General features: G+C 41.0%; 1 protein-coding gene and 2 non-coding genes across 3 annotated transcripts; 2 read left to right on the top strand and 1 right to left on the bottom strand.

The window, feature by feature from the left end:
* The first annotated feature begins 2,077 nt into the window (after window positions 1–2,077).
* LOC115759848 (tyrosine-protein kinase Btk29A-like) lies at window positions 2,078–24,112 on the top strand. The gene is made up of 5 exons (XM_030700944.1): window positions 2,078–2,130; window positions 2,206–2,482; window positions 22,261–22,356; window positions 22,428–22,608; window positions 23,638–24,112. Exons 2-5 carry the CDS (start codon window positions 2,234–2,236, stop codon window positions 24,096–24,098), a joined length of 987 nt encoding a protein of 328 aa, XP_030556804.1. The 5' UTR covers window positions 2,078–2,130; window positions 2,206–2,233; the 3' UTR covers window positions 24,099–24,112.
* Window positions 11,514–11,586, bottom strand: Trnak-uuu. Its single transcript has one exon. It is a non-coding gene; the product is annotated as a tRNA-Lys (tRNA).
* Window positions 13,568–13,640, top strand: Trnak-uuu. Its single transcript has one exon. It is a non-coding gene; the product is annotated as a tRNA-Lys (tRNA).
* Window positions 24,113–27,347: the final 3,235 nt, after the last annotated feature.

Raw genomic sequence — 27,347 nt, 5'->3', positions numbered from 1 at the left:
TTTTCATTTTTTTTTGTTTCTCATTTGATTTTTTCTGCTTTCAAGCTGCAAACTCGTTTTGGTTGCGTTTCGTTAAAATTCTTTCAAAGGTCGCGCAGCGCGTCAAACGCCAACGCAGTCGCAGCCGCCCTCGTTAAATGTTTAAAACAAAATAAAAAAAAAAAAACAAAAATAGCGGCAATCAACAGAAAAACCAAAACATTTGCAAAAAATGCAATAATAAGCAAACCGCATGAAAACTAAAATGCAGCCATTTGCGTGGCGAAATTCAAAGTTGTCGTCGGCGACTAAATCTTTCCTGCTAGCCTGTGTGTATGTGTGTGTGTGTGTGTGTTTGTGCCAGGGCCATGGCCACGCCCGCTTTGCCAAAACGCGCTGGCTCTTGTCTGTTTTTGTCTGCTGCTGCTGCTGCTGCTATCCCAAGTCCAGCCCCGGTCGCCATCTGACGTCTGCGTCTCCATTCCCTGTCCAGGCCTCAGGCCAAGATTTATGTATGCGGCGTCGCAGTCGCAGTTGCGATCCTTTTGCGGTGTTTATTTTATAATACCCTGCGATTTTGTTAAAACAGCACTTGTATTTGCCTATGCCCATTTTTATCTTGTTAATTTAAATTATTGCTAGTAAGTACTTATCCTAATTAAAACCGAAAATGTTGGTCAACGAACGATATACAGGCTATTTGAGTATTTGCATGGGTATGCGTGTGTCAGCCGAAAGTATGGCAACCCTTTCGATACTTTTAACATTGAAAAGCTTCACTAGCATCGTTTGTTGTAAGTACTTAGCACAATGAGTATATTGTTAAACAATGTACTTATGTATCTTATTGAAAGATAAAACCAATAAATAAATTTAGTAACAAGATAATAATAACAAGTTTCAATTCCTAGCTTGAATATCGCGAATCAATCTAATATAGAGTTATGCCTTAATCCAAAGTTAAAGTTAAACAAGCCTAAATTACCTTTTATAGGGTATTTGCCCAGTCTATATAAATAATCTCTATAACTCTTGCTGGTTACTTATGGGCAAATGTGCGCTCTCAACGCTCTGCTTGATTAAAGTGCCACGCATGAACCAGGGAAGGGAGTGGGAGCGGCCAGGCGGGTGGAGAGGGACGCAGGCGTTGTAGTTATTGTTGTTGCCGTCGTTTATGTTGTTGTTGTTGTGCATTTGTCGCTTTTGTTTGTTGATTTCCATGCGCAGCCGCATGCAGCTTTTGTTGTTGAAGTGCGATAATTCCATAGCTCTACATATGCATGTATGTATGCATATATTCATATGCATACCCTGTACTTATTGAAGATGGGTGAAAAGGGGCATGCCGAAGATATATGTAACTGATGTAGATCATAGAGCAAGGGAATTCTTACTTCTTACTGTCTATATGATAAACCCGTCTTTGTTATCGATAAATTCTCTTTTTGTCAAATTCAATACTTATCGATATCCGAGCCTTGACATTTTTGAAGATTATCAGCGATAAATACTCCAAATTTTGCATGTTGCATTTAGTATGCCATTCAAAGGTCAAGAGTATATCCCTTTTTTGAATACTTCCATGACTTTATCAAATTCGATAAATATCGATTGCAAGAGGATCCAAACTCTGATGCTTGAAAGAGAAGCTTCTGCCTTACATACAGGGTATAGACCCGTCGATCACACTGTTATATTGTATATGTGTATATGTGAATGCGTATTTATTCTTGTCTGCATATTGGAACTGGTGCCAACGAGCCATTTGTTTGTGCACACGCTTCGCTGGCAACTGTTGAACTGGTCAAGCGATGATCAGCTTACACTGGGCTAATCCTTTAATCAGTTCTCCGCACAGTTCTCTGGAGGCTGCAACTGGTTTTCTGGAGTCGGAGTCGGAGTCAAGGTCAGCTGACCGCCTGTTGCCTGTCTTCCGCCTAGTCTGTTGGCTAATTAATTGGCCATTTAATCGCTCGATTTGCTCTGGCCCAGTCAAAGGCCGAGTCCCCTCTCTGATTGATGCCTGATGCGTTGCAACGCCCACAACAATTAGCCGGCTACTCGGTTTGGCCACGGTCAATGGCATGAGATTCGCACGCCCACAGGTTGTGTTCGCTTGACTCTGATTTATGTGACGAGGCGTTGTCTCTTGTAAGCCAACAATTTTTGGCCATAACATTAACATGACTTTATGGCTCGATAACAACTCTTGTTTCATCTTTCCAGATACCCTTTCCTGTTGCGCCGCAGCGCGATGCTGAGCAGCAAAATGCAGCGCAGCTCACATGGCAGCATCAAGTCGTCCTTGTCGCTGCGCTCCAGCAGCAAATCCTATCAGGCCAAAATGGACAAAATGTCGGAGCATCTGTACGATATTGTCAAGAGCGGCTCCATGGTGAAGCGTGCCCAGAACAAGAAGCGTTTCACGCCCGTCAACTACAAACATCGCTGGTTCGAACTGACAAAGCGTACATTGTGCTACTACGATGTGGAGAATGGCGAGGTGAGTGAACATTCTTGACAGGCTTTGCTAAAAATATAAATGTGCTAAGCATACTTCTGGAAATTATAAGAATATCTATTCAATCTTCACTTTCCACTCTTATTCCGCTTAGTAAAGTGAATTTGTCCAAAATAGTTTTATATAATTCACATGCTGAGCTTTGAAAATGTGTTGAATGTAAGGGAGAAAGTTAAAATGCTGCAAATACAATCTATATACGACTTTTCGAACAGAGCAAATTCTAAATTTAGAAGTTATTCCCTATTGAAAAGTGTATAGTAGAAAACTCTAAAGAACAAATTTCTTTAATATACGGAAATTATATGTGTTCATCATTGCCATCAATTATTATCCTGTGTTACAACCCAGTTCTTGTATACAGTCAAGTTTTAAACTTGCTTGCAGGGTATTTCGTAGTCGAACAGCTTTAAGCCAATTTTCTGATTGCGATCAACATTTTTTGGGAGCAGTTTCTAGTTGAAAAGCCTCGAGACAAAGTTGTAGGCGTAAACAAATTCGCTGCAGGGTATTTCATAATTGCGTGGCTAAATAAGTTGCGATTGTGATCAAAGGATAGTATATAGTCGATCAGCTGATCCTCATTATAGTTAGCTTCTATATCAAGAAAGCTACTTTATAATATTTCCAGATCTTTAAGAACAATTTGAAAATAACTTCTATTTTACATTATTTATGTCTCAGTCTCTATATCACTCTCTCTCTCTCTCTCTCTCTCTCTCTCTCTTTCTCTCTTTCTCTCTCTCTCTCTCTCTCTCTTCTTTTTTCTCTCTCTCTTTCTCTCTCTCTCTCACGCTCTAACACTCTCTCCATCTCTCACCCACTCTCTTTCTCTTTATCTTAATAACTCACTCTCCCTCTCTTCCCTCTCTCTCTCTGGCTTTCTTTACCTTAAGAATAGCTTCTTTTTCCGGCTGAACTGCTGTGGGACAAAGGCAGCTGTAGCTAGCCGTAGGGATGTTCTGCATATGGCAGCCGTAGAAGGTGCTGCAAGGGGGTGGGAGGCGGGGGAGGGGTGCTATGACTGGCTATTATTCATGTTTAAGTGGGTGTCTCGGCTTGTTGTCATGGTTTCGTCATTTATTGCGTCGTTATTGCAGCACCTAACGGTATCTGCGTTGCAGATAGGCACAGCTGGAGTAAGGGGTAGGTGTGTCCGTGTACGTGTGTGCGTGCCTGTGTGTGTGTGTGTGTGTGCAGGGATGTTGCGTGCGTGCGTGTTGTGTGAATGGGAGCACAGCTGCCCGAGCGAACGCTTCGTTTCAAAACAAATGCGACAATCGGGCGGATGTGCCGAGCGCGCCGCCCGCCTCGTGTATCCTTCCAGTCTCCAAGGACCTTTGTGGTTGGCAGCAGCAAACACACCCTGCAGCTAGCTAAGGCACAGCTCGGCTCGGCAGCTCAGCAGCTGTTTGGATTCCAGTGCCGGCAAATACGATAGACGACAAACCGTTCCCCCCGTCGCGCTGTTTTTCCTTTTGTAGAGTTATCCCGTTTGGCGAATTCCAATTGGAAAACACGCCAGCCTGCCAGCATATTTTATCCTGACGAAGTTCAGTGGCCGTGCGCTCTGGACTCGGGACTCGGGACTCTGGAGTTTCTAGCGTTGCCTCGTCGCGTGCGGACGTGTCTCAATCTTTCCTACGAGTTAAGCCGAAAAAAACGCCTTGCCCAGCAACGCATTTCCCCAATATTAGCAAAGCAACCAAACTTCCTTAAATCAGGCACTTGTTTTGATAGATTATATATATATATATAAGTATATATATTATATAGTTTTAGTTAATCGCATAGTACGCGCTTTTTATCGCACGCGCGCCGGCTTGTGCCACCCTTGAAAATTTTGGCGTCGGCTTTTTTCCGGCAAGTTCAAAACCACCCTTAGCCGAAAATAGATATATTTGTAGCTAGTGTGCCGCATTTCCAATAACTCTAATCAAATATATATATATTCGACATATTTGAATACTTGTGTATAAATAAAATAATATCCAAACGCGGCAACTCCAAACTTGGAAAAAAGGCGGAAATCAAATTGACTTCGAAAACGCGGACCCCACCCAAAGACCAAAAGTTGTTCAAGTATAGCGAGTGTTTTTTTCGGTTCGTGTCCAGCTCGCTCTCTCTCTCTCTCGCTCTTTCTCTCTTTCTATGCCTCGCTCTTGCTCTCTCCAACTCGCGTGTTGTTGTTGTCGCTGTTGCCGCACCCCGTGAGCCCGAAAAACTTAAAAGGATTATCCCCACGTCGAGCCCTAGGTAAGCAGCCTACAATGCCTAAGTTTTAGTTCAGTTAATTGGTTTAGTTGTTGTTTTTAGTCGGGCAACAAGGACTTTAAATAGATTAGCCCTTCAAGTTGTGCCCCGCCTTGTCCTTAACAGCTGCTCTATCATTTTGTCACTCGTAATATCCTGAAAAGGAACTATGCTAACTTTGTGACGATATGCTGTGAAGTATCTTTAAACCTATAAAGTATCTACATAAATTCCGCATGTACTGCATGTGAACTCGACTCCCAGTGGTGCTACTTGAAATTTGAGAACTCTTTTGTCAGTCAGCTTATGCCTTATTATACTTCAATCATCAATCAGTCAGTCAATCCAGCATTCAGTCGCTCAGTCAGTCAGGACAAATATATATTGATAATCAGAAGCTTTATTATACATCGGTCATCAATCAGCCAGTTATTCAGTTAGTCAGTCAGTGAGTCAGTCAGTCAGTAAGTCAGTCAGTTAGTCAGTCAGTCAGTCAGTTAGTCAGTCAGTCAGTCAGTCAGTCAATCAGTCAATCAGTCAGTAGGGACCAACAGTGTTAATCGGAAGCCTTATTATACTTCGAACACCAATCAGTCAGTCAGTCAATCAGTAAGTCAATCAGTCCGTCACAAACAGTTTTATATAAAGAGCTAATCAGAAGCTTTATTGTACATCGATCAATATTCACTTAGTCAATCAGTCAGCGAGTCAATCAGTCAATCAGTCAGCGAGTCAATCAGTCAGTCAGGATATGCAGTTTTATATATAATGACAATCAAAAGCTTTATTATACTCCAAAAGCCTGGAAATGTATATATATTTATATTTCATCATCCCTGAGATAGCTGTTCTAGCTGATGCTGTCATTCATTCATTTATTCAGTCATTCAGTCATGCATACATTGTCCAGCTGTCAACCCTTCGCTCCTGGTCCTGCTACCGCTGCTGCTTTTGTTGTTGTTGGCGTTTTTCCGCTTCAGCTGCTGTTGTTGCTGCTGCTGCTGCTGGGTTTGAGGTTCGTTGAACTTGTGTGGCAAATGCTCAATTAATTGATTGATACGCCTTTTGTCTGGGTGAAGGATGTGCTGTGCCTGCTGGTGCTCCTGCTGCTGCCATGTTGTGCTCTCTATTGGGGTCAGTCGCTCCCAGTGCTGATTAATACCTAGCCACAACTCAACTCAACCCAACTCAGCACAACTGAGCTCATCTCGGCTCTGTTTAGTTGCAACAACTGCAGCGTCTACTTAGTCATTTGGCGGGGTGTCATTAACCTGTCATAAAAAGAATCGCAGCCTCGGCCAGTTGGCAATCCCACGACTTGGCCACACGGCTGGCGCATCTAGCTGGTATGCTAATTGTGGCTGCGCTTTTGTTTGTAAACACTTTGCGCCTACCCAATGCTCGGAGCCGTGTCCAAACCGTAGCGCTACGTTCTGCCCTGCTCTCTAATACATTTCTTGCGCAGATTAAGGTTGTAAATAACAATTTTCCTAAAGGGCCGGACACCAAGTAACGCATGTTAAGCCAGGGAATGCAAAACAAAGCCCGCAGCAACGCACATTGAATACACTCACAAAAACAGAATGAAACGTTATGGAATGAAAAATATCTAATTTCTAATTAATAAGTTTTTGTTTAAAGCAAGAAAAGCCCTGTTAAAGTGGAATGTGTTTAAAGTGAGCAGAAAATTCTTATTTTAAGATAACGAATGAGGAGTGTTATTTACTTTTAGAAAATTTTACGCTTGTTTTAAGCAGGTTAGTGCTCGCTTTAAATATATTGTGCTTAATTCAAGCCTGTAAATGCTTGTTTTAAGATTTGTTACTTAATTCGAGCACGTTTTTCTTGACCATTATGGAAAATTACTTTCTTTAAGTCAAGCAGGACTTCTATGGAATGTGTATTTATCTTTATTATCAAACAAAGTTGTTTTGAAGAAACTTAAAGTTATATCAGCACCGATTAAGTTAATATTAACTACAAATTATCACAAATTCGTTTCGATAATATCAGAATCTGCGTTTAGAGTTAGCTTCGACAAAGGTCCTTCGATAGTTGTCATACCCTGTTAAGATTGTTAAGAAAAAAGGTAGCACATATATTTCTTGTTCATGCCAATGTGCTGCATGCAAAGCTAATGGAGGTGCCATCTACACTTAGGTTAAAGCACCCCAACCCAGCTGCTCCCCCTTCCATGCCCCCTCGCCCCTGCAGCTCCATTTACGTGTCGTAGAGTGTCGTAAAAGGCCCATGACCAAACGGTTGGGCCGTGTGTGGGCTGCCATTCTGTTCGGTAGCCATTTGGTATTGGCAAAGATGTTTTTATGGCACTTTCGGGTTTTATGACTGAAGAAGATGAAGCTGAAGCCCAAGTCGAAGAAGTAGTTGAAGAAGAAGAAAAAGTGAATTGAGTGTTGGAATTGGTGGGAACTCGCGCGTCCGCGCTGATCAATCTCCATAATTGTGCGGCATTTTCAATTAGCCATTCAAATTTATCACCTCGCATTTCACTTTATTTCATGGGACCTGAAACTGAAAATGAATCTCTGCCTCTGTTGCACGGCTTATTACTCATCAAATGCATTCGAATTCTTCGCGCATTGACACCTCTTTGGCCCCAAATGGCCCAAAGCCGATTTCGTAGAATTACAGGCCAGCAGTTCCCCATACCCCGGTCAGCCAATGCTGACAAATTAGCGGACCAGCTAAAGCTTTTTATACCCTGACGAGAGGGTATTATAAATTGGTCACGAAACATGGCAGAAGACAAGCATAACAACCTTTATGAACCCAGCTCCCAATGAGACTACCTCAATACAAATTTGTTACGGCTGCTTCTTTACGCTACAAGTCGTATATATATCGATGTCGGCCAGATCGAAGCACTATATCATATAGCTGCCATGGGAAGTATCGTTTGAAAGTATTTGTAGATATAGGAAACATGTGTACAGCACATTTTTCTTCAAGGGTATTCAATCGTCAGGATTTCTTATTTCTTCTTTTCTTAATTCTTTCTTTTTTTCGTGTCTTTAACCGGGTGGTCCCAATCGCAGCACCCATGCATGTACATACATCTCCCCAACTTAACTGCAGTCGCGTGTTTCTTGTGAAATTGGCGCCAAAGCGAAAATGTTTTTTGATAAGCTTTAGCAACGGCTCGAGACAATGACAGATGTCGCCTTTATAAAGAGGGCCCAAACGAGCGTATAGCATGTCTACCTGGCCCACATGTTGCGGCTCTGCGGCTTGCCATGTTGCACAGGCAGCTTGACATCGTCTGCGGTTGGGCAGGGGCAGGGCAGGGGAAGGGGAATGCATCTGCTTACGGTAGATTGGCTCCTCATATTTAAAGCATAATTACAGTTAACCTTCGACTAGTGGCAGGCCTTGTAAAGGTGGAGCGCAGGTTAAAGGAACTTGCATTTCTTTTAATATATCGATAATTTGTTACTTTGGCGCGAACTCGATAAAAATCGATAACGAAATTTTATTTTTCTCCCATATCCCGCAACTTACAAGAGTTAAAGACTACAAATTTTGGAATGTGAACTTTCGTGTATCATATAATTCCCACTGAAATTGTGAGAAAAAGCATTTGTAAAGGTAAATGAATGGTCTTTGGGATTTACACACACTCGTCTGGTAAGAGAAGTACACACGAATGTATGTGTCAAAGGAAGGCTAGAATGTTTGGGTGCAGGGTATATCCTAGTCAGGCACACACTACTTGAGCAAATGTACTTATATTTTTGCTACACTGGCAGCTGCTGCTTTGCTGACTAATTGTCAGTACTTTTTACCATTTACATATGCCCATTACATATCAATTGTGCAGCGCCCCCCCACGCCTCTGAAGCCGGACTGAACTGGTCTCGGAGTGGGCCAAGCCCTTCAATAAACACTTGTAACAATTATGAATCATAATCAAAAAGGTAACACAACACTTGGGCGAAAAAAAAGCGAATGTCATGCGAGAGGAAACCTGTTGGTCAATGGCGGTCTTTAGCCGGATTGTCTCTGGTAAGCCGCGTGTCTACATGATTTGCCTATTAACGGTATAGCTATTGTCTGGTCCAGTATGATTCATCATCACGGGCACCATCCGATGCACTCGCTTTGCGGTGGGTCTTCATGCCTGGCATGCTCAATGAGCCACCTTTTTATATCTAATGAGCTGCCAAAGCCGATGCGTCCGTAGCCTTAAGCTCCGGCGAGCGACCGTCTGCTTTTGTCTGTGCGACATAGCACCTTAACCACACCCACGGCCCCCACCCCCCGCCACCTCAGACGACGCTTTGTCTGTGCCGGATAAAGGGGTTGGGATTGGGGTTTGGGTTGCATAGATTTTCACACCGTAAGAAAAGGTTGACTTTCATCTAAATGTTCACGGCTTAAGATTGAAATAATTTGTAAATATAAATTAATTATGAATATGGAAAATAGTTAAAGACTATTAATCTAACTGGTTTAAGTAGCACTGCCTTCTTGGGAATCGAACCCGGATCCGCGGGGATCCAAAAAAAAAAAACAAGAATAAAATAAGCTAGCGCCAAAAAAGGACGAAATGGCATGCGAGCGTCCCCAGGTTCGAGCCCGGAACAACTATTCAAAGCTTGTTGATGTTTTAAACTTTTTTCTTTTGATAAAAAATTTTAAATTTGTTTTCAAAATGTTCTAAAGCAATTCCGTTTAGTTTGAAAATATTTTTTGAACTTTTATGCCGAATGGTGTCAAATTTAATTCCCGAATTGGGTACGAAAAATCACTAGACATATTGCACAGCATAGCAAAATGTTTTTACACTTTAAGCACCATTTTTTGTGCTGTGTACTAGTTCATTATTGCGCCTGTGAAATAATCTGTGCCCAGCTACCTGTCTGCCCCCTCAGTGCTGCTGTCGGAGCCTTTTGTTTGTCGTAGGCTGAGCAGCAGCAGCAGGACGTGGACGAGCTGGGACAGCTGAGTTATTGCATATTGCAGCAAAAAACTCAAGAGCTGCTTGTACAGAAACTCGTCCCAGACAAAAGAGTCCAATCAGAGCACAGGCGGCCGCCTACGCTGCGGCAAGTGTTCATTTGGGCACAGTTTAGGTCCGTTCATAAAGAAACGTTTAATTGGAATTATGTTTAAATATATAAAACGCCTTTCTATTGAAATCGAGATTTTCGCCTTTATTTTGTTGTTTATTGAGTTTATCGCTTCGGCTATTTCCGCTGCTGTTTTGGCCGTTAATGTGAAGCTCACGCGCCGTAACAAAACTGAACCAAACCCAATAATTAGAAATCAAAGCCGGTTCCCAAGCACACACACAACACACACACACACACAAAGACACAACGCGACGCGGTTCCTAAACTTGTCTACTTTCGTATTCCAAAATGTTATCACGGATGGTCAAAACCGCAGCGCTACAAGATTTGTATTTTTTTCTTCTTTTCATTTTTTTTTTTCTGGCCCGTTTGCTTTGGCCTGATGATTGATCTTATCGCGACTCGCGGCGCGTGAGTCATCTTAGAAGACAGAAAAAACAAAAAATGAAAATTAAATACAAAACGAGAACAACATCTTCTTCAGCAGCCGCCGTCACAACTTGTTAGCTGCTTTTTTTCTTGTTATGTACTTTATGGCCCGGACAGGGATTTAAGTTCATGACTCAAACTCAGAATTTCCAGCGTACTATGGGTCGCACTAGCCCACCGCAAAGGCCGTTCGTTGCACAATGGCACAAATTGTTGATTTTGTTGAAAGAAATGCTAAGATAAATTGCTGGACTTGCTGTAATTCGCAACTAGTTTAAGCTATGAACTAGTTGAAGCTTTGCAAAGCAGCAGATGTCGCAAAAGTCCTGAATAGTATTATATCGAATTTGATAGATAGATAGAACATATAGAAGTTTGAATTCTTAACAAGATGAAACATTTTGTTAATTACTCAATAAAAGTTTCTAACTTTTTCTAACAGAGCTTAGATCTTTTAGAAGAATATTCTAAATATATAGCAAAACTCTTCCAGCCCAGATCTTGAATATTTATACAAAAACTTGACTAGTTAAAATGTTCAAATCATATATTCAATATTTCCACTGTGCATTAACATCACTTTCGTTGCAAAAATTTCCTGTTAAATGTGTAACTGTAAAAACAGACCAACAATTGTCCAGACAGGCGTGATGATAAATGATCCCCGTCTCGGCTTGACTAATTTCCGACTTGTATAAAAATTTCACCAAATCACAAATTCCGTTGAATCTGTCATGCATATATCGTATAAATTGCAACTCCTGCGGTGCATAGGCCACACTGGGACCACAACATGTTGCCGCCGATAAGTGAATGATTCAATCGCTTTGGCATCCGCCCCATATCCGGTTAGCTTAACAGTTGCTCCAAGAGTCTTGCCACAGGTTGGGGCACATCGGTTTCTGTTTTTGGGGGCGTTGCGCACTCATCGCTCAGGAATTGCTCAGGCTGCGCTTCTGCTGCTGCTGCTTGGGCCGTGACCATATTGTAGGACATGGACATGCACATAGGCTGCGCGCCGCAGACAAGTTCAGTCGCTGCCGCAGGCGTTGCTCGTGTGTGTGCTCTACTGGCTGGCGGGGGCCGCCCTCTTCCTGTGCTAATTGCGAGCATGTTGCGTGCATTTATTTTATGAATGAAATTCCAGCCCGCAGGCATTTTCCCACACACACAAAACCAAATATATTATAAATAAAAAAAAAATATTGAAATAAAAACTAAAACAAAAAATTTGGCCTCGCCCGAGCAGGGACTTGAACCCTGGACCCTTGGATTAAAAGTCCAATGCTCTACCGACTGAGCTACCCGGGCACTTGCAAAACGAGGCGCTGTGACTGCTTAAGAGTAGACCAAAAGAGCGCACTTCGCTCTCAGCGCGACGAGGCTGTTCTCAGTATTTACGTGTGTGTGTGTGCGTTTGTTGTTGTTGCTGTCCTGCTCTTGCGCACACATGAATGCCATGTGCAGGCGGCATAAAAATAGAAAAACAAAGCGAATTGGTGAATTAGTTGTTTGTTGCTGCGCTCGTTGGTGACACATTCTAAGCTAAATGCTTCTCGCATGCGATATTTCTCCTTAGCGAACTAAATATGCATTGTTTTTGTATTTTAGTATAATTGCGCTACTTCTTTCTGATTAGAATATGACCAAAATGTGTGGAATAAATGAAAATATAAATATATTTAGCTGTACAGGTAACTCTCAGGTGGCTTATGATACGGATACTGGACACTTTCGGAATGTCGGACATTCTCGGGCGTTTAAAGTAGAACCCCTATATAATAGTTTTGCGCACAATTATTGTAGACCTTATCAATTTATTTAACTAAAAGTTTTATTTAATTATCTAATGAAAATTACGCAGATTATTGCCGAACAATTATCATTTTTGAAAGTCATAACTGCAGGTGATTATATATGTAAACATAATATTCCTAATTATTTTCTATATATTAACTATTTTTAAACTTAAGAAATACATTAACACTAATGTGAGTAGGTATATATATATATTTGTTAGATAATTCCTGCAGTATTATCTAAATATGCCAAATCATTTGTGGGGTTTTATCAAGATCTTATATAGTTGCCAAAAAAAAAAAGGAATTAGCTTCAAGACTTCCATTGAAAATGACAATTTTAATTACTGGACAATGGAGTACTTAAATTCCTGTAATTTATGCAATTTTCGTGCGACCAATGTACTTAATTTTATGGCCCCAGCTCTGCCAAGGAATGCCTATAGATATATATATATATAGATATATATCCAGTGAACGACCTCCTCGGCGCAGCGCATGAAATGCATTTATCAAAACATAAAAATAAACACAAATTGCTTCAGAAATAGACAAAAGCAGCGCGCGAGGTTTCCACAGCTGCTGCTGCTGCTGCTGCTTCTTCTTCTTCTAGTAGGGGTCTTCAATATGCAAGTATTTAAACAGCCAACCGAAGCGGTAAAAACTGAAATGCCCGTGCGTAGGGGTTTTTTCCACAGCTGTCAAGAGGAGACCCACTCTCCCTCTCTCTTGCTCTCTCCCTTCTCTTTCTCTCTCTCTCTTACGCTTGTTATAATGTGCGGGCTAGAAATTGGTATTCGGGCATTTCTGTTGCAGCCTTTGCCTTTGACCTTATGACTGACAATTTCCTCTGCGCATTTATAATCTCCAGCCCTTGCCCAACCCCTCTTACCAGACCATTTACCTTTCAATTATGCCTGCTTCTACAGCTCCTCCAACTCCAACTCTAACCTCGCCCGCTTCTCCTCACTTTTGGGCTCTTTGTCATTTTCCGGCCTTTACACAAGTTTTCCATATGTTTGTTTAATACGTTTTAAGCGCTTTTTAAGCGTTCAAGTCACGATTTTCATAATTATACGACAGCTTGTGTTGCAGGCGATTGGGCAGTAGGCAGGGGGGCAGGTTGCTGGATGGTGGGAGGGGGGGGGGGGGGGGGATTACATAGCACACCTTTATGTGCTGATTGATCAGCTGTGCCTGTGTGTGTGTGTGTGTGTTTGATGTTATCTGCGGCGCATCTTTGACTTCGATTTACTATTTTTCCCATTATTATTATTATTGTTATCCCCTTGCAAAGGGTATTCATAATTTATCACATAGTTTGTAACGTCTACTTTTAACATAGCATAAACTAATTTTTATGGTATCATTAGTTTCATAGAACAATTCCATGGGGTTTTTGAAAAGTTTCCATTTCAAACTTTTCAATATGAAAAAACAAAGCTTACACTTTCCGAATAAGAACTATGTATGATAGCATCAAAAATGCATGTGCCCGGATAGCTCAGTCGGTAGAGCATTGGACTTTTAATCCAAGGGTCCAGGGTTCAAGTCCCTGTTCGGGCGAGCCAATTTTTTTCTAGTTTTTTTTTTTATATTTTTTTATTTTTTTTACAAACAGTTAAATATTTATATGGGAAATGCATTTGAATTTTTCCAATAGATAAATACTGATTTTAATATTTAAGGAGTTTCTTTTTCTGGCGTGTTGCATTTACTGAGCGACTACTGTATTAGCTTTGACATAGGTAGATCTCATAGGAATTTGTCGAACTATATCATATAGTTTTCCTAGGAACTTGTTTATTGCATGATATGATACCAAACAATTGCTGTGAACATTTATAGGGTATCTAATCTACCGTAAAGTGAACATAATTTTTATAGCTTGACTATTTTTTTCGTCTGTTGTCTTCAGTTTTTATAAATTTAATTATTGAGTTTGTGAACACGGTTTTATTTTGATTTTTTTATATATTTTTTTTAAGAGGCATTTCTTATCGTTAATTTGATCGCCAACACGCGCGCTTTTGTTTTCCCAGAGTGGAAAATCATGATGATGATCATGATAATGATGATGTTGATAGATCACTTGATCGTTAGGCGGGGGCAAGCATATCCGAAAATTCCAGTGAAATCGCAGTTCATGCTTGGACGGCCTTTCCCAGGAGCAGCAAAATTATAGCGTAGGCTTTCAACAAAACACAAAACACACACATATCAAATATAATGCAAATTTGCTCAAAAGACTGGCAAAAGGAAGTCATCAAGCGGCCTTCATACTAGATACAGTAGATATACGCAGAAACAGACACAGACACAAAGAGAGAGACAGGAAGAAGCACAGACAAGGAACATGACTCAGCAGCTCGGCAGCGCAGCTAGCGACGCATTCATAAGATACTTTTCGAAATGTTTTCAACGCCAAATTAATTACATTGAGAACTGGCGAGTTCTCTCAAGGCAGCCAAGCATGTCCTTTGATGTGAGAAATACCATATCCAACACACAAATCAACCCAACCTAGCACAACCCAACCCGAACCAAGCCAACACCGAACTCAACACAACACAAATTATGCATATGAACAAATGTGTTTTTCCAGTTGCATTTTCATTGGAAAAATGCATCTAAATTTTGTGGCCAGTCTTTTGTTGTCGGTATCTGCATTTTTACACATGTGAGAAACTTGAAAGTAAGCGCGTTTGACGCAAAACTGCGCAACTGCAAGATACCCTGTGTGTTAACAGCCTAACCAAGGCTGAAAGGCGATTGAAATACTTAAATTCAAATCCAAATTAGCATGCAGAAAAAATGTAAAACACGTTGGAAATCGATACTTAATAGTATCTGAGTATTTAAGCAAATCCTGTTTTGTTAAACTCTTGAAGAATTTTTTATCAAATTTTCCGGCTTTACATCTTGTTAGCTCTCAATTTATTGTGTAACATTTAATTTTGATCGGATTATCTTTACATCACTTCAGATAACACTTATTATCGAAAAGTTTCTATCGTTATTTATCGTTTCTGCTTCTTTATTTCTGCCAACCAAATAATAGATACTTTTTATTGCCTCTCAAACTTACGTTCGCTCTTAATGTAATCAATTTATATCGATATCGATAACTGTGAAATTCCTTATTCGTTTTTTCTGTCTAGGGACTACCGCTACTCATTGCCCACACCCTTTGCCCAATTTACTAAGTCCAGTTCCATTTCAGTTGCCATCGAGCCGTGAAATTGAAATGCTATTAGATACATTTCGAGTATCTTGTGCTTCCCCAAATGTATCTGTAGCTTGTTTCTGAAGTACATGCTTCATTTAGGCCTGGCAGCTGGACGTATTTTTTGTATTTTTATTACAGTTATAATTTATATGAGACAATTTTTCAATCAGCCTGCCCGCTGCATGTGGTCAGAGTCGGCGTGTCAGAGAGAGAGGGAGGGAATGAGGGAGGGAGGGAGGGAGACACCCGGGGGCGCATTATCAATCATTGGAGACGTCGTTGCCTATTTCAAGTTCTCGTTGCCCATTGTCATTCGCGGGGATCAATCGGGCTGGCATTGTGGGTTCGGCGGGGCCTGGGACGGCTTTTATGTGGCAGTCATCAAATTCGTTACGCAGCTCAAAGTCGATGGCATTTGAACATGCAACATGCTGCCTGAAAACACATGCAACACATGCAACAGTGCCGTTTGTGTTTCCATTAATCAACATTGAAAGGTTGCACTCGGAGCGTTCCACACTTGAACAAGGCTCAAGAAGAGTGAAGAGTAGATTGTAGGGCAAGGGGGAGAGGGAGGTAGTGTATCGAGCTAAATGCTAAAGTTGTTTGATATGTCTGCACAGTGCTGAATTGCCTCATTAGCTGCACATTAGTGAACATGTCCCGGGCGTGGGAGGTTCTTTGAGATATTATTTACTTTTCTCAAGCATTAAATGTGTCATTCAGAAAATATTAATTAAACACAAAAGTCTAAGCGCATTTAAGTGTGTTGATAAAACTCTGAAATTGACAAATATGAAAATATGCCGGGCTCTAATTGTTGTTTGGTCAACACTTTTCGTATTTTGTTTTTTCACCAGTTACAGATACAGATACAGATACAGATACAGATACAGATACAGATACAGATACAGATACAGATACAGATACAGATACAGATACAGATACAGATACAGATACAGATACAGATACAGATACAGATACAGATACAGATACAGATACAGATACAGATACAGATACAGATACAGATACAGATACAGATACAGATACAGATACAGATACAGATACAGATACAGATACAGATACAGATACAGATACAGATACAGATACAGATACAGATACAGATACAGATACAGATACAGATACAGATACAGATACAGATACAGATACAGATACAGATACAGATACAGATACAGATACAGATACAGATACAGATACAGATACAGATACAGATACAGATACAGATACAGATACAGATACAGATACAGATACAGATACAGATACAGATACAGATACAGATACAGATACAGATACAGATACAGATACAGATACAGATACAGATACAGATACAGATACAGATACAGATACAGATACAGATACAGATACAGATACAGATACAGATACAGATACAGATACAGATACAGATACAGATACAGATACAGATACAGATACAGATACAGATACAGATACAGATACAGATACAGATACAGATACAGATACAGATACAGATACAGATACAGATACAGATACAGATACAGATGTTTCTTCCGAATTTCAGTCTCCATATTTATTACCCCTCATTGATCATTACTTTTCGATTTTCTTCATTTTCCGCCACATTTTCCAACTTTCTGTATCCTTTGACCTCTTCCCTCTTCAGTCCCTTTCCATACCACATTCCACATATCGTCTTGAGAACCTTTTGTTATATTTATGCACTCAGCCCGTCGTTTACCTTATTTAATTGCAATTTTCTCTTCATCTTTGCGCTATTTTCATGCGTCTCTCTCATCTCAATTCTCGTTTGTTGCCTGCATTGCCTATTTACCTGTCGCACTTGTCGTCGCTTTGCTTTGACAGTTTCAATTCAATTATGCGCAGGTGTTTCCAGTCTCAGCTGCAGTTTGCCAGTTTCCCTTGCCCGTCGTTTGCGCCCCCCGCTCTTCCTCACCTGGGCACCGTCAAAGGTTCCGCCAGCCCCTTTTGGACAACGTTTCGTGTTTCAAACTGTTTTGTTGTCCTTTCGCATATTGTGTTACTCTTTTTTTTTTTTTGCATTTCTTTTATTTTCATCTCTTTTCTTTTGTGTTCACGGAAATTGCAGCACAACTTTACACCATTCAACAAGAAGAAGTTTGTGCTGAGCTCTGACTTCTAACGAATTATTCAGTTCTGACCTCTTTTAAACTTGCGACAAGATTTAAATGCATTAAAAATGTATCTTATGCTGCGCAAAAGTATCTGTGGACCACGAATTTGATATGTAGTCGTAGTAGATATATCGAGATGTAAAGTCTTTTATATTGACTATATGCATCTTGATGTGCTGGAAATATTATATAAATCGGACTATAAAAATGCTAGTTCTTTGAGAAAGTTTTCTTCTTAAACTATTGGAGCAAAAGAAGGAAGCTGCAGAAGATTATGTAGCTGATTACAGGGTATCTTCAGGTCTCGCACGCTTGCCTAGAACACTTCTGCTTCTTCTAATTATCTTTTAATATTTCCAAATGAACATTTTGTCATTTTTTTTAACATGGCAACGCCTGTTCAATAGCGGCAGCCTCTTCAACACTGGCCACAGCCTGTGGCTAGTTCTAATGGTTATTGTTCAACACTTATTTTAGTGGCTCAACAGATGGAACGCCCCTTTCTGGGCCGCCTTTAAAGGTTCCAAACCGGCTGCATTTAATGGCACTTTTTGATTAATGTTGCATTAATTGACTTTCACTTTTTTGAAGCTGCCTTTCGATTTCGATTTCCAGAGAGTCTGCCCAAAAATTAGTTGCAAAGGTCTTGAGTTTAGTAAACCGCCTTCCAACACCCTCGCCGCCCATCTCTCTGCGCACTCTCTTCCTCTAGCGCTGCTTGATTGCTGTCTCCTCTTCACATGTAAATCACAAACAGCTGCTGATTTTATGGGACTGCGTGCCTGCGGTTGCAACCCACTCGTTTGCCGTTTATTAGTGCCACATGTCGCGTTTGCCAATTTGTTGCAACAACACGCACACACACGCACATACACATATTGCTAGTTCATTGAACCCGCAAAGTTTTGCCATGATTCTCAACTAGTATGCCACACACACAACAGACAACGCACACACAACTTGGCCATAAATTTTCATTCATTCGCATCTTTCATTTCCATTTCAATTGCTAGTTGCCAGCTTTTTTGTTTTTTGTTTTTTTGTAATTTTCAAAGTTTTTACTTTATGCGCTATTCACTGGAAAGTGGCACAACATGGCAGCCCTGACGTGCAGGAAGCGTCAAAGGGTTTTGACGATGTTGCCAGACTGACGGCTCGACCGGGTCGGGCGACCGGCTGTTCGCCTCGACAGCCGCCGGTTGTTTGCCGCTCCAATTGTGACTCTTCTTTGGTTTCATTCTCTTCAGTCTCTCTCTCTCTCTCTTTCGCTCTGCTACGCCCACTCATTGCGAATTTCATTCATTCACAAGGAACATAGAAATCTGAACTCTGTGGCAACCCTTTGAAGCTTGGCTAGCTTTAATTGCTATCTAGGATTAAAGATATGTCTTTGGAGTGTTCGTCTATGAAAGGCCCTTAAAATCAGACCAATTACATTTATTGGGAAGTATTTGGCATAATATTTCCAGCTGACCAACAAAAGCTTGTAATTTCCAACTAGTTTTAATTCCAAGTTAATCAATTCCAATAATAATTTACTTATTTTCTGACCTATCTAACCTTGTAATTCCCAACTAGTCTTAACTCAAAAGCCAATCAATTCCCTAAGGAATATATACTTTCGTTAATGATTGACTTTCTTTTTCACTTTATACTTTTCACTCATGGTCAACATTCCTTTTCTTTTGCTAGACTACAGATACCTTAATCTATTAACCCTTGCAATTCCCAACTAGTCTTGACTTATTTGATTTCTAAAAGGATGCATTTACTTTTCTTGCTGATTCACTTTCCTTTTAATATGTTTTATATTATTTTCATCTCATGTTCATTATATATTACTTATCTATGGCTAGACAACCGCTACTTGAAAGTATTTAAACTTAAACCTTGTAATTCCCAACTAGTCTTAACTCCAAGTTAATCAATTTCTAGAAGAATTAACTTTTTCTTTGCAGATTCACTTTCCTTTTACAGTTTATTTCATATTATTTTCACTCATGTTCATTGTATACTATTTTTCTATTGTCAGCACAACTTTTTGATTCTCAACTCATCATCATCAATTATCTTGATCATGCCAGATGTTGATTATTATGGAGAACATTCTCTTCCGTTCACTTAATCTGTTCTCAAATTAGCGGCAATTGAATGCACGCATGCCTCAAGTGCGTTTCAATTTCATTTTCCATTTCAATTTCCATTTCCAATTTCAGTTTCAATTGGCTGTCAAGTTGATTTTGTACGCTACTTGAGAAATTTTCATTTCAATTCTTTCGCTTTTCGCTGGAACCTCCCCCTGCCGCGACTTTGCTTGTGACTTAACCCAAATACTATTTTTTATGTATTTTTGTAGAATTTTGTTGTGTTTATTTGTTTTTGTTTTATCAACCCGAGACTGGTAAAAGTTCTGGAGAAAAAAGCTGAAAAGGAAGTTCAATTTTTTGTTTCTTCTTCATTATTTTGCTGTGTTTCTGCCCTCCCACTGACCCCAAGTGCTGCCTCGCTGCCTCTGGCCTGTTTTTCTCTTAAGTGTTTCTTGGTTTATTTTCTTTGTTTTTTTTTTTTTTAGTTTTTGAAATCGCTGCTTGTTTATTTGAGGTCTTTGTGTCAACTTTGTCGCTGCTGCCTTTTGCTTATGTTTATTTTTCTTTTATATTGTTGCTTCACTTTTGTTGATACCCTTGCGGCGGGCATTATAATTTTGCTATAAAGCATGTTTTCACTCGAGTTATTTGAATAAATAGAAGCCCTTACCTATGTGAACTTTGCTCCCAGCAAAGCTATCACAGCGCAACTTCGTACTACGATTCCTTTAGGCTGCAGCACGTACATATATACTTAGGAATCGGAGGGATCGACCCACTATATCATATGGCTGTCATTGGGATAATCGGTCGAAAATAAAGTCTTTTGCTGTTCACAATATCTTAAACAACTTTGACATGAAAAAGCTTTACATTAGATTCTACATAGCTGCAAAATCTTCTCAAGATCGGACTATTATATCGTATACTACTATTTTATATACTGCTATATCATATACTACTATATCATATACTACTAAATCATATACTACTAAATCATATAGTACTATACGATATACTACTATATCATATACTACCATATCGTATACTACTATATTATATACCACCATATCATATATCTCTATATCATATAGTACTACATCATCTACTACTATTTCATATACTACCAAAACATAGAAACAATCGCTCCGATATAGAGTTTTGGTCTGCAAAGGGTATTGAAACTTTGGCTACACAAAGTCTTGCTTGGTTTTTGTAGGTTCTTTTTTTCTTCTTCTTATTTCTCTCAGTTGCGATAAGCCAGAAGCGGGTTAAGCGACACTGAGACGACGTGCTTATCTCTCGGTTTTCACTCGATGACGCCACGCTGCGTGTGTTCGCTTACGATTTATCACAACTAATCAGCCAAAAAAAAAAATGAAATGAAAAGAAAATGAAAATGAGAAAATGAGCAGAGTAGCAAGAAAAAGCAAAGCCATTTCTTGGTGCTTCCTCTCGCGCACTTTTAGGCCCTGTCAAGTCAATTAGGCCAATTATGTTGGCTTAATTGCGCATGCAGCACAATTGCGGTAGTCAGTTAACCCCGTTCCCTCACGTCCACGCCTGCTCACGGCACACGTGCAAAAATTACCCTCAGCTGCAGTCGCAAGGACCAGCCAGGACGTCACTTAAGTGCCGCCAAGTGGAATGCCAGGCCAAGAACAACAACAAGAGCAAGAACAAGAGCAGCAAAAAAGAGCTGACGAATTTTTTAGTGGCACTTTATTAAACGTTGCCTCGAAAACCAGTTGCATGTTTTCTGGCAGGGCGTGCACTTCATAAGGGTCTTTTCCTTACTCGTTTTTGGCTGCCTAAATCGATAAAATCTTAACATCATTTCGGGGTTGTTACGCCCACTTAAATGCCTTTGATGGGGCTTCAAGGGTTTGGTATTTCAGAAATGTCACACAATTGCTTAACGAATATTTCGCTTAGGTACAAGCAGAACACGATCAATTAGTTATTTTAGGATTAACCGATTCCTTTTATTCCCAATAGTAGTACGTAGTTTTCTATAACTTATAACCGCCTCAACACATATATAAGACTAACGTTCTGCTTAGTTTAATTCAGAGTCAGATTTGCCATCGGCTTGTCCCATAACTGATTCGACTTTAAGTCCGATTGCTTCGCTTATAACCGTTTCGTGCTTTAACCGGTCACAAAACCGTTTCACTTTATAGCCGGTTAGTCCGAGAACCTATTCCCTTTTCAACTGCTCTATTCCATAAGGGATTCCACTCTTAACCGATTAGTCTTATAGCCGGGTTTGCACCTCAAATCATAGCCGAAATGTTTTCTAACCGTTTCGCTACCCAATCGGTTAACTCTTTCGCCCTATAATCCTATTATTTCCAGCCGGCTTAGATGGTTCCTCTGCCTCGGTTTGCCTCTTAATTGGTTACTTTTTACAAACTTATAACCGCTTTATTTAATATCGGAACTCTTAACCGTTTCGCTTCTAAACTGTTCGTTTCGCAGACTTCTTCCATAACCGGTTCACCCCATAACCGACTCCTGCCATAATCTCAACATAATCCCTTAACCGATTCGTCCCATTACCTTTTTCCATCAAAGCAGTATTAACATTGCAACATAACCGTTTCAAATGAGTACCTTAACCGATTCGTCACCTAAAAGTCTGCAGCCCATAAATAGTATTCTCTAAAACATTCAAATATAAACTTAATCGAATCTCTCGCTCTCTTTATTCCTTGCAGCGACGCCGCGAACGGGGCCGAATAAATCTGAAAGGCGTTCGCCTCGTGGAGGAGGCGACTGTTAACGGCGAGGGCGGCGATCCCTTTGCGCCGGATGTGAGTAGACCGTAAAATGATTTTGATTAAGATTAACATTAACATTAACGCATTGCCCGACCAATTACCAGGGTTACCCGTTTCAAGTGGGCTACTGCGAGACGACAGCCGCACAGCAGCCGCAGCAGACGGCGGACCAACAGCAACTGGGCGAGGGGCAACTGGTGGGCAGAGCGGTGCCGCAGTACACGCTCTACGTGATAGCCAACAGCGAGAAGGAGCGCAGCGAGTGGATACGCGCCATACGACAAGGTAAGCTTCGACATCGACAGCACCAACAGACGCGCGAATTGAATGATGACCCAAAAAAAAAAAAAAAACAGTTTAACAAAGCTCAAGTGTACGACTAGGAGATACCCTCTACCCAGCTCTTTCCCAGAATTTTAAATAAGCTCTGTGTTCATAGTCCGATCTATACGAAACTTCCGACTTCTATTTAAATTTGTATATGTACCAAATATGTTGGTATATAGACGTAAGCATATAGATATTCTTTGTATAGATACAAAATTGTGTGCTCTAGCACCTTTATTCTCGGAGCTATGCTCAAAAAAACCAGACTGCAGCATCAATATATGTATATGGATTATTTATCTTATTCTTCACGATATGCTCAAAAAACAACACGCTGTATATCGATATATATCGATTTTAAGACAACTATTGAAAAACTGACGTAGTCTGCATCTATGAACGTCTTAATATATATAAATAACGACAACTGTAAACCGATATACACATATCGATTTGTGTCAAATTGGAGATTTATCGATAACACAACGAGAACATCATATCAAGTCGCTAGCTTATATACATCATGATCAACTCCGCTAGTTCTCACTTTTTACTCTGAGATTTGCCCAAAAACGATAACTGTTTATCGATATACATGAGTTATCGATAATATGCTACTTGTACATAATGTACTCTCTAGCCATTACATTTCATGACGAGTCCAGCTAGATGTTCCTTCTTACCGCCTGTTACATGCTTAGGCATTGTGCTAATAGACCCCTTTGCAAATATTTTCGTAAAGGGTACAGGCTGCTAAGAATAAAAGCGCTGCAGATGCAGCAGCTGCCAATCGCTGCAGCACGATAAGCCAACATCAACGTGGCCATCGGAGCCTTGGAGTCATCCAGGCCAGAGCCACAACAATGCTTAACCCAAATCTGCAGAGTCAGCTGTGTGTGGGTCGAATCTTTTTCTTTGCAGATATATACGAGATATATATATTTGTTTTTATTGTTGTCGAACTCTTTCTGCTTCTTCATGTTTCAGTTTGCGAGGACAGCAACACGCCCAAGTCGTATCGGTATCATCCTGGTCTCTGGTCCGGCAAGAAGTGGAGCTGCTGCAAGGGTCTAGCACGGAGCACCTTCGGTTGCCGCGCCGCGGCTCACTGGCGCGAGGCCAACAATAATCCAAGTAAGAGCACAATCATTATTATTAGTGGAAACAGTGCGACACACAACGCCATCAGTCTGTGGCGCTGCAAGTGCCCGCCAATCTGCCACTCCTCCGCCTCCGCCGCCATCTCCTCATCCTCGCCTTGCTCAAGCTCGTCGGGGTGGCGACGTCGTCGCATAGCCAACACTCCCGACCTATGCACAGCCAGATCCAGATGCTGCATTCTTCGTTCTCTCTCCACTTTCGGTATAGACTCTATGCCTATTTATAGGCTGGCATATGGGGTAGGCATTGACAGACCCGGCAGAGGGCAACCATGTGGAATAGTCTAAAATAAAACTGGGGTTGTACATTTCTTATGCCCTTCAAGCGGGTGCTTTTCAACTTGTCACGAAATATGTAACGCTTAAAAATGTAGATTGCCTTTGACAAATAATTGTTTGTCTGTTTCTTCCAATTGGATTGATAATTGGTGAATATAGCAGCAACAAATCCAATTTGAATGTGTTTCACACTTTTCGAAAATTCCACTATCCTGGGTGGAAGATCACACGCTCAGTTTGTGTATTGAAAATTAAGTTTCCTACGTACTTAAACTAGGTTCTCAGCACTATATTTAAAAATACATTTTGAATATGTTTTGGAAAATTCACGAGCTCTTTCGGAAAATGGGCGGAAATTCAGTTTTTGCAGTTTTTTTTTGCTGATTTTACACAATTTAAATCAAATATATTTCGCGGTTGGAAAATACCCTGCTCCATGTGGAAATGTGTGTAAAAGGTAGAACTCGTAAATTTATTTTACATATTTTTTCACGTGTGGAAAATGAGTTTAAAAGAGAATAAACATTTGGCCTGATCAAAGCTGGGAAAACGGCATACCGCATTTATAGGGTATTAGATGACTGGAAATGCCTTATAGATGTACTGTCTTATGTATAGCCTAGGGTATCGAAAAGTCGGTTGAGCCGAACTAACTGTTCTTTGTGTTGTTTTGTTTGTTGTTGTTTTGCTTTGCTTTGGCATTGCAACATGTGGCGATAAACTGTGGCAAGCATTCGTCATGCCTGCCAGGGGTGAGGTGCGGCCATGATGTGGGTAGCTGCGTGAGGAGGGGGACAGGTCGAATGGGAGGGGGGGGTGCATGGTCTTACAATTTCATGGCCTGAGCTTTCACCTTTAAAGAGAGCGAGTCATTCATTAGGAACGGCCGCGCCTAATGGAGACATCAGCCGCTGACTCTTAGCTGCCTCCGAATGTTGCCCGACTGTTGCCGCCCTTCCCCTCCCCCTCTCCAATGCCCCCCTCAGCACCTGCCCAGCCTCCGCTTGTCTGTCTTGAGTTTTCACACATGTTTGCCATTCGCAGCGCTTTTCCATTCTTCTTCCTGTCGCCTTGCGCAATTTGACACATTGTCCGCACGCCTCGGCCCGCTGTGGCACATGCCGCATGCCACTTGGTGTGGCTACCACACAGTTCGTGCTGCCGCTTCCATAAGCTGTTAATGAGCGTTGAGTGTAGCTGAAAGCTGGCCCAGACTCGACTTGGCTGCGGCTCTTTGTATTGCGTGTGGCCGGAACAAACAGACAGTCGTCTAATGCAATCCGACACCTGGCATCGCGCATCGAGCACGGCTCCTCTGCTCCTCCCAACTTGGCTTATCGACCACTTGCCAATTCCTGGTAATATGGCCAAAAGCAAATAGTTGCTGGCCTGTGGTAGCCTTAGTTTTGGCCATGATGCCACTACCTGTGGCAAACAACACCTTTGCAAGATTTTGTATCTCGTTTGGATAACAAAATGAACTTTGCTTTGCAAGAACTGAGTTGTTTCTAAAGCTGTTCATCAAGTTGCCAACGGGGCGGCAAACTCAAAAGAAAGGTCGCTGGTTCGATTCGCGGTTCGAAACCACTCACTTCACTTCACTTCATTTCGAGAACTTGAGTTTGCATTTAATTTTTGTCTTTGATTAAAGATCTTAGTTTATAGTCAAGAATATAAATTAGAATACCGGACTTTTGAAAACCTTCTTAAACAGTCTAGAAACCTTTTAAAACTTTGTGAGCAAAGTCTAAATGAGTTTATTAAGACGTTAAGAAAGACTCGTTTCTATTTCTACCCATTAAGATATATCCATAGGGAAACCAACATAAGGAACGTGTTGATCCGTCAATAAGACTGAGATCCTTAACGAAAAAGCAAGGACTTGCCCTTCTTTGTTGCCTCGTTTATCTTTGTAATCCGTAGGGCCTTCACTAACTACATCAATTGTCAATTATTAAGCCCTTCCGCACGCTCATTTAACGCATTTGAATTGTTTAAATGTCACATTTGTCTCACATTTCTCTGCCCGGCTGCTCTTGTCCTTTCCCAGTACAAATGTTGCGACTAGCGATAAGAACTTTTCCCATCAACTCCAGCAATTACATTGGACTGCCTGTCAACTGTGACAAGCTGATTTTGATCGCAACATATTTATGTCATCTGATTAGGGGCACGACCGCACGAAACCTGCCCGCATTGTCTCCAATTGAGGGGCTACCCCTAACGAGCTGAGCAGCTGTCGCGCAGGACTTAACTCAATTGAAGGCGTCTCTTGAAGTTGCCGTTAAGTCTGCCATTTCGGCAAGTCATCGAATGCGATCTGCCCTTTTACTTCTCTTCTCTTACTTTTTTATTGTTTTGAGGCGAAATCAGGTCGCACTCAGCCTCCATTTATCAGCAGCAGCAAGGAAAGTGGGTTCGGGGTTCGAACTGTCAGTTGCCGTTACAATAAATTAGCCTGCCAATGCCTGGCAGCTACGCCCGCGCAGCTCAGCTCCCAAATAATTGCCATATTCTCGCCACAAATTAATTATGGCTTCATCCTTTGATTTCTGCTTCTTTTAAGGCTCCTTCTGGCTGACTTTCGCCGCGTGCCTTGCGTGTTGTAATTAAAAAAAAAAAACCCAGTTCAGAAATCAACAGCTAGTCGCTGTTTTACGATGCCTTTGCCCCCAACCCCCCCTACCCTCTCGTGCTCCTTGTGTCCCCCACACTTGTCAAGATTTATGCGCGCCTGGTTTTAAGTGCCTTTGAAAATAGTTTCATGTCTGTGATTATCATCGGGCTGTTGATTTTGTTTCTGGGTCTGAGCGGGCATGGTCGTAAAACAAGCTCGTCTAATAACTCCGCACAGAACAAAGACGCACTCGAGTCCAAGAAGAATAGAAAGAAGCAAGCTAGAAAGGGGGTTGTTCGGGAAATACCCTGTATCAGTATACCATATCCGAAAAACGAGGCTCGAATCCCAGGCTCTTCGTATATCTATATCCTACACTACTTTGAATATCAGGGTATTCATGAGTTTCCAGCTCTATATTCTACACTACGTTACTTTCTATACAACACAGAATCTATTATCTTTTATTCTTTCGCCAAAAAGATACATCTTATAATCTCCGAGATTTACTTGCCTCAAAGGAGAACGTTCCAAGGATCGCTTTCTTCTTTGAAAATTCCGTCGAAATGTCGTTTAATCGTGAGTGAAACTCGAAGTGCGTTTCGTCTACAAGAAGCCACATACCAAATTTGGAGTCTCTA

The sequence above is a fragment of the Drosophila novamexicana genome, unplaced genomic scaffold, assembly GCF_003285875.2.
Source record: "Drosophila novamexicana strain 15010-1031.04,08,12 unplaced genomic scaffold, DnovRS2.1 tig00000387-arrow-pilon, whole genome shotgun sequence".
Lineage (NCBI taxonomy): Eukaryota > Metazoa > Arthropoda > Insecta > Diptera > Drosophilidae > Drosophila > Drosophila novamexicana.
Note: the sequence above shows the minus strand (reverse complement) of the source record. Positions and strands in the feature narration are given on the sequence as shown.

Coding starts and splice junctions, on each gene's coding strand:
- LOC115759848 (XM_030700944.1), top strand. CDS start 2,234: ATGCTGAGCAGCAAAATGCAGCGCAGCTCACATGGCAGCATCAAGTCG. Junction 2,483..22,260: donor ACGATGTGGAGAATGGCGAG/GTGAGTGAACAT, acceptor TATTCCTTGCAG/CGACGCCGCGAACGGGGCCG. Junction 22,609..23,637: donor GATACGCGCCATACGACAAG/GTAAGCTTCGAC, acceptor TTCATGTTTCAG/TTTGCGAGGACAGCAACACG.